At 48.9% G+C, this 16,818-nt stretch overlaps 1 protein-coding gene across 1 annotated transcript in view; it reads left to right on the plus strand.

The window, feature by feature from the left end:
* The window catches only part of NDC1 (NDC1 transmembrane nucleoporin), a 61,261-nt gene that overhangs the window by 13,944 nt on the left and 30,499 nt on the right, over nt 1–16,818 (plus strand). The window contains exons 5-11 of the mRNA XM_056122215.1: nt 1,441–1,615; nt 3,811–3,940; nt 6,784–6,892; nt 10,648–10,699; nt 11,556–11,691; nt 12,444–12,536; nt 14,527–14,608. Of these exons, the coding sequence (XP_055978190.1) occupies nt 1,441–1,615; nt 3,811–3,940; nt 6,784–6,892; nt 10,648–10,699; nt 11,556–11,691; nt 12,444–12,536; nt 14,527–14,608 (777 nt within the window). The remainder of the gene's footprint in view (nt 1–1,440; nt 1,616–3,810; nt 3,941–6,783; nt 6,893–10,647; nt 10,700–11,555; nt 11,692–12,443; nt 12,537–14,526; nt 14,609–16,818) is intronic.

The following is a 16,818-nucleotide window of genomic DNA, read 5'->3' on the forward strand; positions in this document are numbered from 1 at the left end:
CCCCACGTTTGATCCTACCACTGCACGGTGTCCCCTGAACCAGGTGTAACTCAGCACTGCTAGGTATGACCCCAAAAATAGAACAAAAAGAGGACAAAGAAGTTTAGCTAGGACTTTTGAGAAAACTTCAGAATGCTCTGTTTGGCCTGGGAGTAGCTCAGGGGGCTGAGATCATGTTTTGTTTCTGTGGTCTATCTCCGGCACCTGCTCCCCTAAATACACACGTTTTGTAAAATTTAATTTTTTTTCTTTCTTTTCGGATCACACCCGACGATGCCCAGGGGTTACTCCTGGCTCTGCACTTAGGAATTACTCCTGGTGGTGCTTGGGGGACCATATGGGATGCTGAGCATCGAACCCGGGTCGGCTGCATGCAAGGCAAAAGCCCTACCCTCTGTACTATTGCTCCAGCCCAAGAGGGTTTCAATTTTTAATGCCCTTCCTGCTTTATTTTTTACTTTTTAAATGTAGGAGTATTACCATTTATTCGGCCATCGGTTAAGCTGATTGAATCGGGCATGAACTCCACATTACTTTTTTAAAAAATTTTTTTAATTGAATATTCATGAGACAGCCCATTACAAAGCTGTTCATAATTGGGTTTCAGTCCTACAATGAGCCGGCACCCATCCCTCCACCAGCGTCCATTTCCCACCACCAGTGTCACCTGTTTTCCTCCACCATCCCCCAACACCCAACACAACCCAGCTTCTCTCTCTCCTTTTCCGTTGTGCATTATGGTTTGCAGTACAGGTGCTAAGAGGTCATGGTGTTCGTTCAGGGCATTTGGTATTTTATCGGGACGGTAAGGCTGGAGTAGCTTTTCAGTTGGGTGGCAGCTTTGGGGTGTGCATGTGACTGCCCAGGCTTCGGAAGTACAGCCTTCCTGCTTTATTATTTTAGGTTCCTTGAGTCAGTCCTCAAGGTACAGTAGGAAGTTATTTTCATAACTTTTTGTTGGTTTTGGTTTTTCTTTTTGGACCCATCCAGTAGTGCTCTGGTACTACTCTACGATATCAGGAAATTTTAAAAAGAAATGAAAAATGTTAATTTTACTGCCCTTTAGTTTCTAGGTGGTTCGGTTTTGCTTTATGTCTCTCTCCCTCTCCCTCTCCAAAAAATACTTTGCGGTGCTGCCCTGCAGTGCTTAGGGTTCGTTCCTGGCGGTGCTTGGGAGGCACTGCTGTTCTGGGCCTGGAACCCCGCCTCCTCCGAGCAGGGCTTGTGTCCATCTCCGGAGCCGTCTCCTTGGCCCTGTGTGCATCTCTTTGCCTTGCGACCTGTTTTTTAAATCAGCTCGCCTTCGACTGTGTGTGCAGAGTCCACCCTGGCTTGGGGCCTCTCCGTCTTCCGGAGTGCTGGGCCCGCGTGGGAGGGAGGGTCAAGGGCCCGGCTCTGCCTGCTGCAGGTGACGCAGCCCTGCCGCGTGTGTGTTTGCAGTTGCGCCTTGCATCCCCTGCACCCGGCTGGCTCTGATGGGGAAGATCATCCACCCCCAGCAGCTCCTGCACTCGTTCGTCCACGGCTCCATGGGAATGATGATGGCCTGGTGTGCTGCGGTGATGTCCAGGAGCCGCTACAGCTTTCTGGTGGTGCCCTGCCCCGGAACTGAGAGGTAACACTGGACTTTTTTTTTCTTTCAAAATTGGGAAATTTGTATAGGTATCAAACCAAAGGCGATCTATATAAGTTAATACTTTATTTTTATTATTCAGAAAGCAAAAACTAGCGTTCAATACCTTCCCTTGGCCGCTTTTTACCCTTGGAGACATTTGGGGGCCATCACGAGCACATTCACTCGTGCTGGGGACCCCAGCAATTGAACGCAGAGCCTCGCATGTGCAAGGCATGTTCTCCCGCTTGGGCTGTGTCCCCAGCCCAGTTTTATTACTGTATATTGCCTATAGTATTTGTCTCATTACCTGACTTAATTTCTTTAATATCTTTCTTTTTCTGAATTTACACAATCCCTCTCGTTTCTGTTTTGTTACAAATGGCAAAATGTCATGTTGTTGCTGTTCACGATCACGATCACGACCACCCTGTTGTTCGTCGATTGCCTCGAGCAGGTGCCAGTAACGTCTTCTTCGTCCTAGCCCTGAGATTTTTTTTTTTTTTTTAAAGTGCCATATTCAAGGCTTTTTCAGGGTTAGGAGAATGAGACCCATCATTGTTACTGGTATTTGGCATATTGGGTATACCACAGGGAGTTTGCCAGACTCTGCCGTGTGGGCATGTTACATTTGGTAGCCTGCCAGTTTGACCAAATTAGGAATGAGATGATAAGATGTCGCGCGGCCGCGAATGCGGGAGCTGAGTGTGATGATCTCTGGATCCTGGCCGTTGTTGGAGTTACACGGCAGTTGGTGGGTGTAACTGTCTAGTTACTGGCAGGTCCAGTCCCAAACTGTGCAGGCTTGGAGATCTCAGCCCCGGGTCCCACACACCTGGGTTCCTCTGTCAGTTCTTTTATGCGTGAGGCTCATCCAAGTGTGTGGAGAGTGCTCCCAGCATGGCCTTGGCTGGGCCTCGGTGGTCTTCAGCTGTTGGGCCTGGTGGAGACAGTCAGGCATAGGGTAGGAGACTCTGCCTTGTTCTCTCCCAGGAGCTGAGCTGAGTTGTTGCTGTTATTGTTGTTTAATGCTCTGCCATCGTACTTCAGTCATCTATCAGCGGGAACTTTATTTCCCTATCTTATAAATAACACTATAATTAGCATTGGGGTGGAGATGACTTTTCAAGTTAATGTTACGAAGCATTTCATCTGTGTATTTGCTGTGTATTTTATGGTTGGGGCTCATACTCGGGTCTTTTAATCATTTTAAACATTTAAGGTGAATGATTTATAGACCTTTGTTGTCCAGGCTTTTAAGAAAATGCATCAGGTGTTTTGATGTTTTACGACTGTTGTATTGAGTTTTTAAAACCATTCTGTGTAGGGAACTGTACTGGGTGTTGGGTTCATGAGAGTGACTCACGTGCCGATAGGCTGACAACAGGAGATGGATACAACAGGAGAGTGTACAGTGCGAGAAAGGTGGACATTGCAGGTCAGGCTGTGGGAGTGTCCACCTGAGGGCTCGTAGAAGGACGCCGTTTAGGGTGGAAGAAATGAGAGGAAGTAGGAAGAAAAAAATAAAAGCAATTATAGTTGGTTCCCCCCCCTCCTGCCTTTATGCAGTCCGCTCTCTCGCGCGCGCGCGCTCTCTCTCTCTGCTCTCTCCTCTCTCCTATCTCCCCTTTCCACAGATTTGCAATACTGTTACTGAAAGGGTGTCATGCATGTCACTTTGCCTCCTTTCAGCACTCAGTTCTTGTCCACAGTGATCATTTCCAACTATCATTGTCATCCTGATGCCTTCTCTGTCCTAACTGCATTCCCTGCTCCATGTGGAGAAAGATAAAATTCCTACCGTGGACCCATCCTCTTGACCCTCATTTCTAATTTCTTTGGGTAGACAGACATCTTATATTACATTTCTTTGGGGGTGGGGGTCACACCTGGTGATGCACAGGGGTTACTCCTGGCTCTGCACTCAGGAATTACCCCTGGTGATACTCGGGGGACCATATGGGATGCCGGGAATCGAACTCGGTAGGCTGCGTACAAGGCAAACGCCCTACCCACTGTGCTATTGTTTCAGCCCCTTCATTTTCTTTTTTTAATCCCACAAATGAGTGCAGTCATTCTTTGCCCTGTCTTGGGGGCATTTCTTAAGTAATGAAGTAAAACCTTTGCATTCAGTGAATATTGATATATGTTCCTGAGAGCTGAATTAACAACCTGACCCTCTCCTTTCGTGTCGGTAGCCCTGATGGCCCAAACTGCTTAAACGAGAGCCACCTTTTCTTCCTGCTGGCTGGCGCCTTCATCGGCTACAGCTACAGCCTCCTGTACTTCATCAACAACATGAACTACCTTCCGTTTCCAATCGTCCAGGTAAGATGCCTTTGAGCCTGGCGCCATGTCAGAAGGTGGTGGAGTTCGAGTTGCCTGGTGGAGCACACACATCGCCCGCTTCCTGATAATTTCAGGATTCCAGTCAGCGAGTCTGGGCCTGAGACCCTCCGTGCCTCCGGGAGGGGGATTAGTTGGCGTTTGGGTGCCGTCGCCGCACCTCCTGCTGCTCCTCCCCAGATGGCCGCTCTGCGCACCCTTCCCTCCCTGTAGGTGGGGGTGGCGGCTGCTGGGATGTGGCGGCTGGACAGGCGGCTGGGCAGCGACCAGCTCCTTGGTTTTGGGGCCTCCCCGGGCCGTGTTCAGGGGCGACTCCTGCCGTTGCCGTTGCTGGTAGGTGCTGGCAGGGCGTTCCTGGTGGTGCTGGGTGGTACCAGCCCTCCTGCGTGTTCTTGGGGAGCTCCAGCCCTGGAACTAGCTCTCCGCTGGCAGCTGCGGGTTGATTGAAAGGATCCTGGGCGTGAGGGTGTGCCAGTCTGAGAATCGGAGAGGGCAGTCACTGGCCAGGCTTCTCGGCACAAGGTGTGGCGGGTAGAGGGACCCCGTGTGGACGGGACTCACGGTGTCCCTGTAGACCATCCTTCACCGAGTGCTTTTTGTTTTAAATCTGGCTTTTATAGGCTCTATGTCTGGGCCTGAGGACCAGCTTCTCGAGGGAGACTTTCCTCACTGTGGCGTCCTGGCCCTCCCCGGCTCGTTCACCCAGTCCCTCCCTGTTCTTCCTTGGCTCCATCCCCACTCTGTGGTGGCTGAGAGCATAAACCTTGGAGGCAGCCCCTTCCCTTCAGAACAGTGTGGTGGGTGGGAGCAGAGTGTTGAGGGCCGGTAGCCAGCATCGAACTCGGGCCTGCAGCGAGGCAGGCATGAACTCTCCTACTGAACTGCACCCCTGGCTCTGTCGTCAGCAACAGAGTCCTGTTTTATTTTTCCCAAATGCACCTTTGGAAAATAGTTCGTCAAAGCAGCTTTTTGATTTGCACGGTGAGCTGGCAGATTGCTGGAGGAAAGCAGTTAGCAGAGGAGTGGGGCAAAGAAGGGGAGGTCTGGAGACAGGGAGGACGGGCGCCTGGCGGGTGGTGCTGGGGGCCAGACCTGGGCCTTCTGCAAACATGTACTTCTGACGGTGCGAGGTGAGAGGGGGAACCAAGGTCGCAAGCACAGCAAGTACGTAGCTTACGGCCAGATCACAGAAGGACCCTAACCAAGAGTTGGGGACTCCTTTAGCTTGGGAGCAAGAAGACTCTCCCATACGGGGTTTTTGTCAGACTCGGGGATTCTGCTGGCATGATGCAAAGGGAACCTTCATCGATAATTCTTTGCCATTCTTAAGCTTCTGAGAATCCCCCAGCCCCTCTTCTTGTGTTTTGGGCCACATCTGGTGCTGCGTGGGGCTTGCTTACTCCTTCCCGGGAGTGTCCCGGGATACTCCTAGTGGGTTGAGGGACCGTAAATGTTGCTGGCATTGAACCTAGGCTGTCTCCTGCCAGGTGCGTGCCTTACCTGCGGCTCTGTCTGTCTAGCCTCCACCCTGCTGCTCCCCCGCTCCACCTCCACCTTTTGTTTTCATTTTGGGCCACACCTGGTGGTGCTAGGCACTTGCTCTTGGCTCTGTGCTGGGGGGACCGGGTGGTGCTGGGGGCCACACCTGGGCCTTCTGCATACATGTACTTCTGTCCTTTGAGCCATGCCCCGAGCTCCAGAGCGTTTCATTGTTTGGGGGTGGGGCCCACACCCAGGGGTGCTCCGGGCTTCCTTCTGGCTCAGCTCTCAGGGATCACTTCTGACTTGGGGGACCATGTGTGGTCCCGGGAATTGGACCTGGGTTAACTGCGTGCAGGACAAGCTTCCTCCTGCAGAACTGTCTCTTTGGCCCATGTTTCATATTCCTGATGCCTCCTTCTGAGGTTGCTAGAAATGGAAGGAACTGTAGAAGGAACCATAGAACTCCATCTGCCTTCGTGGAGAGAGAAGATGGATGGGTTCGTTCAGTGCGAGGCGGAAAGGGAAGCCCTGCGGCTTAGGTCTCCCGCACCCAGGCCGCTACCTCCTCGCAGCCTTCTCTTCTGCAGATGGCGTTGGAAGGCTGTGGAAAGGCAGTGCACGCTCCCTTCAAAGGACGCAGCCTCTAGCGCGGGAAATAAGGCTTAGCAGTAACCTCACCAGCAACACACACACACACTCACACTCACAGTCGCAGATGATGATCCAGCCTTCCTGATTAAGAGCTCAGATTTTCCTTTCCCAACTGGTTTTATTTATTTGTTTATTTATTTTGCTTTTTGGGTCACACCTGTCAATGCACAGGGGTTACTCCTGGCTCATGCACTCAGGAATTACTTCTGGCAGTGCTCGGGGGACCATATGGGATGCTGGGAATTGAACCTGGGTCGGCCGCATGCAAGGCAAACGCCCTACCCGCCGTGCTCTCGCTCCAGCCCCTTTCAGCTGGTTTTCGTGGCAAAGTTACTTAACCTCTCTGGGCCCATGTTTTCTCACAGTAGAACCTCCTCCCTTCAAATGGAAGGTTCAAATGCATGTGCAGTGCTTAGCACAGTAGTTGTTATCACCGTTTTTTGGTACTTATCTCCCTGGTCTTTAAGTATAGGTTATACTACTAATTTTCTTGTTTCTCATCTCATAATTTGTTAGTTGCTTCATCAATATTCTAGCGTCAGAGTTGACATTGTGTCTCTGGAATACACTTTGTCTTTTTGTGCAGTGATTACGTGCTATATGTGGACTGTAGTAGTTGTATGTTTGCTCTAGAATGAAGTAGAACTTCTGTTTGGATGTCTTTTTTTTTTTTTCTTTCTGTTTTTCCACAGCAATACAAGTTCTTACGCTTCAGGAGATCTCTGCCTGTACTAGTTAAACATAGCTGTATGGAATCGCTGTTCCTGATTAGAAATTTCTGCGTTCTATATTATTTCCTTGGTAAGAATTTTTGCTTTTGAAACAGTGTATATTTCACCTCAGAGATCCTAGAATTCTAGAGTCATTTTTCAAATTGCGTTTTTTCTTATAATTGTAGGCAAATGATTAGTTTAATGAATTCTTTATGTAAGAATTCTTTATGTACTCTCGGCAAGCTACCGAGAGTATTCGATATGCCAAACACAGTAACAACAAAGTCTCCAATGGAGACGTTACTGGGCCCGCTCGAGCAAATTGACAATCAACGGGAGGGCCCTTTAATAATAATGTAAATTATGAGAACATTTTATATAGGGAAATGAATGTTAAAATGTGGCATCTATGTCCAGTGGAAGCCTGTTTGATCTTAAACAAGGAGATTCTGCCACAGGCTACAAAATGGGTGAGCCTCGAGGGTGTGCACCGCCCTAGGTGAAGTGAAGAAAATGCCCTTGGATTCCACTTAGCCGAGGGCTCCACAACACTCAGACTCTTAGAAAGAGGGTGACGGGTCTTGTGGGCCAGGGTAGGGGTGGGGGAGGCCTAAAGGTCTGTGTGCTGCTCAGTTTCTAAGATTCTCCGTATAACGTATAGCTTAGGCTTACTTGAAAATGGCCCTGTGTCACACCTCAAAGGAACAAAATGGTACAGATCACTTACGAGTTCATACAGAAGGCTTTTTTTTTTTTCTTTTTGGGTCACACCCGGCAATGCACAGGGGTTACTCCTGGCTCTGCGCTCAGGAATTACCCCTGGCAGTGCTCAGGGGACCATATGGGATGCTGAGAATCGAACCTGGGTCGGCCGCGTGCAAGGCAAACGCCCTACCCGCTGTGCTCTCGCTCCAGCCCTGAAGGGTTTTTTTACTGTTTGTTTCTGATCACACTTGGCGGTGCCCGGAACCCTTCCCAGTTTTGTGCTGGGTTGGGGGTGGGCCGGGACTGCTCCAGGTGGTGGTTGGGGGGCATGTGCAGATGACCTCTGCCTCCTGTGCCTCCCCATAGGACATGTTACAGTGTGACAATTTTTCACCAGACTTTAGGATCACGATCATCCTGTTGTTGTTGTCGATTGCCTCGAGCATGCAACAGGAACGTCTCCTCCTTCCCAGCCCTGAGATTTTAAAAGAGCCATATTCAGTGCTCTTTCAGGGTTAGGAGATTGAGACCCATCATTGTTACTGGTATTTGGCATCTTGGGTACGCCACGGGTAGTTTGCCAGACTCCAGAGACGTGACTTTGGATCATTAAGCTAGAAATAATATAATTTAATTTGTGTGTGGGCTGGAGCGATAGCACAGCGGTAGGGCGTTTGCCTTGCGCGCAGCCAACATGGCCGACCCGAGTTCGATTCCTCTGCCCCTCTTGGAGAGCCCAGCAAATTATTTGAAATAATTTTTTTCAAATAGCACAGTTAGGCAAGAATGATAGTACAGTGGGTTGGGCATTTGCCTTGCACACAGCCAGCTTGGTTTCGATCCCTGGTATCCTGTATGGTCTCCCAAGCACCACTAGGATTGCAGAGCCAAGAGTAAGCCCGAAGCATCACCTAGTGTGACCCAGAAAGCCAAACAAGACAATGAAAAATGCAGAGAGATAGCCCAGGAGATAGAACCCGGGTTGGCTACATGCTGTGCTTTCTCTGGGCTTGGGTAAATATTTTTACAAAATGTAAAATAGGTCACTCTGTTGCCTACTTTTCTCACTCCTTTTTTCTGTGTCACTCTCGTGGATCGTTTCATGGTGTGCAGTGGCCTGACTGCTCCCTTGCAGTTGCACGTGCGGGCTATGGGCATCATAGCTCGTGTCAGGATTCCCATGGTAGCTGGTTCTTCGCTCCCTCCATGAGTGTTCTTTCAGCATGATGCGTTTTCATTGTTTCCTTCCCCTTCTCTCTGTTGTGATGGTGGGATGGAGGGGCACACATGCTTGGTTGTGGTGGCCAGGGCTCGCACACTTAGTTGCGGGGCTCACACACAGGCCGGCAGGGCTGGCTCACAGGCTGGCTGGGCTCGCTGTGTTTGGAGGTGATGCCACACACATTCTGCTTGCAGTGCTCACCGGGGTTGCCAGTCAGGGCCACCGTGATGCCTGCTGGTCTTCCTTGTGCCCACCAAGGCTTGCACATTTTATTTATTTTATTAGTGAAACACCATGAGGTACAGTTGTAGACTTACAAACTTTCGTGCTTGGGTTTCAGTTATACAATGATTGAGTACCCATCCCTTCACTGGGAGTACCAGTGCCCATGTTCCACCACCGGTGGTCCCAGCATCCCCCTACCCCACCCTGCCTCTGTGGCAGGGCATTCCCTTTTGCTCACTCTTTTCTTTAGGGTGTTGTAGTTGGCAGTAGAGGTTTTGAGTGGCCATCGTGTTTGGTCTGTAGTCTACTTTCAGCACGCATCTTACATCCTGAGCAAGTACTCCAAACAATGAGTGCAGTCTTTCTATCTATGTCTGTCCCTCTCTTTCTGGCTCATTTCACTTAGCATAATTTTTTTTTTTTTCTTTTTTGCTTTTGGGTCACACCCGGCATTGCACAGGGTTTACTCCTGGCTCATGCACTCAGGAATTACTCCTGGCGGGGTGCTCGGGGAACCATACGGGATGCTGGGAATCGAACCTGGGTTGGCCGTGTGCAAGGCAAACGCCCTACCCACTGTGCTATTGCTCCAGACCCAGCATAATACTTTCTATGTAGAACCACTTGTATGTAAATTTCATGACTTCATCTTTTCTAGTAGCTGCCTAGTATTCCATTGTGTCGTAGAAGTACCAAAGTTTCTTTAACCAGTCATCTGTTCTCGGGCACTCAGGTTTTTTCCAAATTTTTGCTATTATGAACAGGGCTTGCACACACTTTAGTGTGGCATTTGCTCCCACCTTGCTGTGGAGTGCCCGAGATCACACAGTTGCAGTGCTGGGATGGCAGAGAGCAGAGCAGTCGGGTGCCCACCTGGTGCATTGGCGATGCCAGGGTTCAGACTTGTCTCTCGTGCTTGCAGTGCTGGTGACACTCGACACTCGAGCTGTCCTCCCGGCGGCCCCAGTGCCCACTGTTGTTCATTGCATCTGGGATCGGTTACTTATCTCTGTCAAGTGTCTTGTGGGCTCACTGCGGGAGGCAGTGATAAACCCCTCAGTGTCTGCCCAAGCCGAGTATTAGATGGGAGTGCCCCGTCACCAGCAGGCTTGAACACGCGATAGGATTGGTCCCAGATCCTGCCAGGCATCTGTTCTCTCTGGACTGATGTGAACCCTGAAGCTAGTCTGACTCTTCAGTTGTTTACATTTGCCATGTCATGGTAACTGAAATTGGCTGCAGGTTTGATTTTTTTTTTTTGGTTTGTTTGTTTTTGTTGTGTGGAGTGTCAGGCATCAAATCCAGGTCCCATGCAAACCAGGCATGTGCTTTACCACTGAGCCACCTCCCCTGTCATTGAAATTGTGTCGTTGGAGAACTACTGTGGTTGGACTTGAAAGCAGTTAACTGAAACACACAGACCAGCCCAACCTAGGCAAAGCAAGGGCTACCTTAAATTTACAGGTCATTTTCTGTCTCTGTCTCTGTCTCTCTGTCTCTCTGTCTCTCTCTCTCTCTCTCTCTCTCTCTCGGCTATTCAAACTCTCTAGCATTTTTATTAAGGTCTTGATATGCACTTGACCGTCGCATCAACTTCATTTCCCAAAGCATGATTAAGATTTGTTTTGTCTGCTCTACACTGACAGAGTGTTTTTTATCTTTTTTTTCCTCCTCCCCCCCAACCCCCCCAGGCCATATGCCTAAAACCTGGATTAGCACTGCTATGGACCTTCGGATTGATGAGTAAGTGATACACTTGAAAAGTTTGGTTTTTAACATTGAGATAAATGACTAGATGTTTCCTGCTTTCCAGATGTTTTCCTTAGATTTAGCCTTTGATTTTAAAATTGAATTTCTTCTTGCATGCACATAGCTGATGTGGTTGACCGTCCCTCCGGTAAGTCACGAGCACGCGGTGGAAGGCTCCTGCACGCTCCGCAGGTCTCTGAGCCACTTGGCGTTGCCAGTTCCGCTCTCCTGTTGGGAACGAGCAGACTTCTCGGGTTGTTCCGGCAGGCCTTCTCTCTGTGCCCTGTGGTGGTACGCCGTGTGGCATCTATGGCACCATAGTGCTGTGGGCTTATTCTGATTGTTCTGCCGGATCCAGATGGAGCAGGTTCGAGAGAGGCGAAGGTCACCAGGAACGCTTGGGTGATTTCCAACCCAAACCCTCCCCCAACACACACTGGCACACAGATAAGCTTTATTTTAGGTTTGGGGCCACACTCAGTGGCGCTTGGGGCTTACTCCTGTCTCTTCACTGAGGAGTTGCTCACGGCAGGCTCAGGGGTGTGGGGTTCCCGGGATCATTCTTTGAACTTGGATCAGCTGCATGCAGGGCAGGAGCCTTCCTTTCTGCACTGCCACTCGGACCCTGTTAACAAGGCTCTTTGTCAAGGATAGACTAAGGTTTGGAATCAAGAAACCGAGTGTCTAGCATCGCACTTCCCTGGAGGTTCTCTTGCTAGAACAAGGTCTCAGGGAGAGAATTCTGTGCATTGGGAAGTGGCATGAGTCATGACTGTGATTTATTTAGAAACAAATCCTGTTTCTAGATCACAGTCCGTTAAATGCATGCTTGGTATTGTTCCCTTTCTAGGCAGTTCCACAGGCCTCTGGACACTCTGAGTGGTCTCCTGGACTTCTCGTTGCTCTACCATGTCTGGCTGTGTGGCGTCTTCGTCCTGATGACCTGGTACATCTCGTGGCTGCTCTTCAAGATCTTTGCCACAGAGGTCAGTGTGAGGGTTTGGTTTGTGCTCCGTGTCCTTTGCCGTACTTGGTTTAGTCCAGCACAGTGCTCACCTCGCCCAAAGCTTTGGATAAGTTGGTTTTGGTCTCCATTCTGATCTGACTTGATGGAGGATGTAGCATTTACGACGATCACTTACTTCGTAATGTTTTCGGAGGAGTAGCACTAGGACTCTTAACTTTCTGGAAACTAAACTGAGTGGGCCTTTTTTTGTAGGGGGGAGGGGACGGCAGCCAGGCCTGGCAGTGCTCAGAGCTGTCTCCTGACTCTGTGCTCAGGGATCACTCATGGCAAGACTCAGGAAACCGTATGGGGTACCAGGAACCGAACCCATGTCGGCCGCGTGTAAAACAAGCGCCTTAACCTCTCTACCGTCTCCCCGGCCCCAAGGAGCGCTTTTGCAATTTATACTGAAGAAAGGATTTTACAGGATTTTTACCATTGAAGTGTCTTAGAAAATGAGTGTTTTCATTTATATTCTCGAGGATGTCATAAAATCTTTGTTTATAAAATTTATTACTGTTGTTAGAAGTTAGAAGTCTAATTAATGGGAGTGTAACATTTTGGAAAGTAAAGTGTTTGTGTATGTAACTGTACTGCAACTTGTTTTTTTTAAGAAGCAATTCAAGATAATTTGTATTATCCCTTAATAAATTGTATTTAGTACTTATTGAATGTAATAAAGTGAAAAAGTTAGTTATGTTCACCACCTTTGTATTTGCTTCTCTTTGGTAGGCTCATCAGTTCCCTGTGCAGTCTCCGTTCGCAGAGGAGTCAGATGATTGTCTCGGGAAGGTTTTGAACAGCAACCCTCCCCTCATCCTCAAGGTACCAGGCCGTGCGTGCTGCGTCTTTGCAGCCTGTCCTCAGGACTGACTCCACGTTGGGCATTCTAGGCCTTGGAATCCACCTGTCTGTACATGTGCATGCGTACTTGGTCGGGGCCACACTTCGTAGTTCTTGGGGCCACCTTGGCCATATCCAGCAGTGGTTAGGGGCCACACCCGCCTGCACTCAGGGGGCCCTGCAGTGCTGGAGATCAAACTCGGGATCCTGCACATGCTCGGCATATGCTCCATCACTGGAGCTCTCTGCAGCCTTGAAGTAACTATTTTAAGGGCCAACAGTAGTGACTTGGTACTGGTTTGTAAGAGGAATCCCTGTACACTACATGGAATGCTGCTTGCTTTATCAGTTTTCACTTCAAGTGACTGAGATACAAGTGTGTATTGCAAGTAGGTGAATAAGCTAGGCTTATTCTAAATTCAAAATAAGGTATAAAATATTTCCAGCTGTGATATATGATGGGCTGGAGCGAGAGAGCACAGTGGGTAGGGGTTTGCTTGCATGCCGCCGACATGGCCGACCCGAGTTCGATTCCTCCGCCCCTCTCGGAGAGCCTGGCAAGCTACCGAGAGTATCTCGCCCGCACGGCAAAGCCTGGCAAGCTCCCCGTGATGTATTCGATATGTCATACACAGTAACAAGTCTCACAGTGTTACTGGACCCGCTCAAGCAAATCAATGAGCAACGGGAGGACAGTGACAGTGACAGTGATATGATACCTAACCACATATGCTGCTTTTTACAAACTTGTGATAACAAAACACTGATTCCATTTTTTTTAATACTGCGGGTCAGGATCTCCTTTAATTCGCATAGTGCTGTTGCTTATCGTCAAATGCAGCACGTGATGATCTACGAGCATTCAGTAAACTCCCTTAAAACACGGATAATGAGGGGCCAGAGAGATAGCACAGTGGTGAAGGCGCTTGCTTTGCACTCACCCCACCTGGTCCTCGACGTCCCGTATGGTTCCCAGAGCACCACCAGGGGTAATTCCTGAGTACAGGGCCAGGAGTACCCTCTCAGCATTGCAGGTGTGGCCCCAAAACAACACAAAAAGGATCATGGTTCTAAAATACATTTTAATCAAGACTTTAGGAAATGGCACTGAGTTTGTAAATCAAGCCAAGCAAGAATTGCTTTGACCAAACTGCGTTTTGAGACTTGAGTAGCTGTGCAGTATATATCTGGTCCTATCAGAAGTTGTGCTCTTTTATTACCATTTTTTGTAAATAAGTTACTTCAAACACCATGGTTTACAAGGTTGTTCCAAATAAGGCTGTGCTTTTTATTTATTTATTTTAGGTTGTGCTGTTTTGAAAGGAGAATTTAAAGGAAATAGCTAGACTTCATTGTTTCAGTTGCCTTACTTTATGACTGATTTATAACAGATAAGCAACAATACTGTTTATCAAATAGATTTACAGGGCGGGTTGAGTCTCGGAGTTCCTAGTGGAATGGCTGAGATGTGGTGTGGCCTAACGGGAAAGGGAGACACGCAAAATAGTGCAGGTTCCACGAGACATGCGTGGTGGGAGCCACTTCTTGGGGCCACCCCAGAGCACCGTGGAGATCATCCGGACGAGGAGTGGGGCTTGCAGGGAACACTCCCAGGTCCCGTGTGGCTGCTGTGTCCAGCTCTGCGGTGAGAGTGGCGGTAAGCAGAAGCCTGGTCTCACAGTTGGGGTAGAGCTGGAGGAGACCCTTCCAGACAGTCGCAGCCCACGCAGAGGGAGCGAGCACTGGCTCTGATTCAGTATTGCTGGGGCTAAGAGAGGGGCAGTGAACAGAAGGAAGAGCTTTAAGAAGTTCTGGAAGCCTGGAAATGATGTTTACTGTCCTGAGATCATTCTTTCATGAAAAATGTCACCCAACATCTCCTAGATACTTAATGCTGAGTTTGTGTTATAAATAAGGATTTATCTAGATGCTAAGAAAAGTAAATAATGTGTGCATTATTTTTTTCTTTTAGTATTTGGCCTTGCAGGACCTCATGTTACTTTCTCAATATTCTCCTTCACGAAGACAAGAAGTTTTTAGCCTTAGCCAACCAGGTATTGCAAAAAGTTGTAGGCCTGCTTAAGTTCTGTCTACACACATGCGCGCGCACACATACACACACACACACACACACACACACACACACACACACACACATTTTATTCCCTTAACTTGAAGAAATCCAGAGGTGGGTTGAACAGAACAAAGACAGTTTTAAGAATTCCAAAAGTTCGGGGCTAGAGCGATAGCACAGTTTGTAGGGCATTTGCCTTGCACGTGGCCGACCAGGGTTTGATTCCCAGCATCCCATATGGTCCCCCGAGCACCACCAGGAGTAATTACTGAGTGCAGAGCTAGGAGTGACCCCTAAGCATCACCGGGTGTGACCCAAAAAGAAAAAAAAAGAATTCCAAAAGTTTTATTTCTTTATTTAAAGTGCTTATTTTTGGTTTTTGGACCTACCCAGCAATGCTCAGAGGTTACTCCTGGCTCTGCACTAAGGAAATGCTCCTGGCGGTGCTCGGGGGACCATATGGGGTGGGATGCCAGAGATTAAACCCAGGTCATGTGTTAGACAAGCTCCTTGCCCGCTGTACTGTCTTTGGTCCCAAGAATCCTGAGAGTTTTATTGTTTTAAGGGGTCCTAAAATCAGGAAGTCTAGGGGACTAGAGTAATAGTAGGATGGCTAAGGTGCTTGCATGTGCTCCTTCCACAGTGCCACATATGGTCCCCTGAGCTCAGAGTCAGGAGTAAGCCATAAGCACTGGTTATGCCCCCTAAACTTGTTCTTTTCCTGCACCCCTCCAATGTAATCAAGAAGTCTAGGGTCGGAGAGATAGCTCACAGACTGACCCCCAGCATGGCAGTGGCTCCTCGCCGCCCCCAAGCACTAACTGGCTCTCCCCACCCCCAGTTTTAAAGAGAAAGGAAAGGCTCCCTGGAAGCCTAACCTCTGGATGAGGCATTTGAATCTCCAAGAGTTGAAGTGGTTGGGAAATTGGTCCTGACACTCCAGGGGCGGAGCACTGGCCTCCGTCCTGCTCTGCCTCTCTGAAAACCAAAGTAGAAAGGAGCCGGATGTGGTGGCACCCGGGCTGCTCTTTTTTTTTCTATGTAGGAGTACTGCAATTTATTCAGCCACTGATCAGCTGATTAAATTGGGCATGAACTCCACCTTACTTTTTTTTTTCATTTTTCATAATTTTATTTATTGAACCACCGTGAGAGCAATTACAAAGCTTTTGGGTTTAAGTCTCGGTCATACAATGAAACACCCGTACTTTCACCAGTGCCCATTCTCCACCCCTAAAAATCCCAGTATATCCCCATCCCACTCCCTTCCCCTACCTGTGGGGCAGATGATTTCCACGTTACTCTCTCTCTACTTTGATCACATTCAATATTTTGACACCAGACCCACCATTATTATTTGAGATTTTACCCCAACACTCAGATCTGCTGAAAAGGCAACAGTAGACAATTTATTTTCTATTGCTGGCTACGAATAACATAGGATGTCATGTGGCTGCAGTAGTGGCTGCGCGATTTTAAAATTCTAAAATTTTAACACTTAAATCTGGAGGGATTTCTGCCAAAACCTGCTGGGTTCCGAGATTTGTTCCTGAGTCTCTGGGATCATCACCGTTAAGCAGCTTGATCAGGAGCCAGAAAGGCCGTTCATGGGTGGCGACTTGGGGTCTCGTAGGAGTGGGGAGGAAAGGGCCAGCTCCCCCCCATTCCGTGAGGCCCTGTGTGTGTCGTCTCTGAGGGCCCAAACCTGACTGCCCAATGGCCTCTGGAAGATGGCAGCCACTGAGCCAACTAGGGGGAGCAGGCCAAGGCACGAAGCCTATTCCCACCTGGGTTGGCCCAGCGCTGGTAACCTACTACAGGGACCGGACACATTTCTTCCAAAAGCCACTGGGTTTCGAGATTTGTTTCTGAGTCTCTGACGCCCGGGCTGTTCTTGGTGACTTTGCCCCTTCCCCGTGGCCTGAAGCCGCAGCTGTGCATGGGGAAGGTGGCACTCACCAGCCAGGACCTGGGAACCTTCTGTCTCTACTTGCCTTTCATTTTTTTGCCAGTTGTTTCTATTCCCAGGTTATTAAAATAAACCTCTGGTTAAATGAAAATGAGATCTAATTGTATTAGACATATAAATGATTTGAGCCACTCTCCTTTTATTAGCATGAGAGGTGACTCTTAGCAGTGCTTCGCCATCAGATTCAGGTTCACTTCGGGATTCCTGACACATTAAATGCT

The sequence above is a fragment of the Sorex fumeus genome, unplaced genomic scaffold, assembly GCF_029834395.1.
Source record: "Sorex fumeus unplaced genomic scaffold, SorFum_2.1 ptg000045l, whole genome shotgun sequence".
Classification (NCBI taxonomy): Eukaryota; Metazoa; Chordata; class Mammalia; order Eulipotyphla; family Soricidae; genus Sorex; species Sorex fumeus.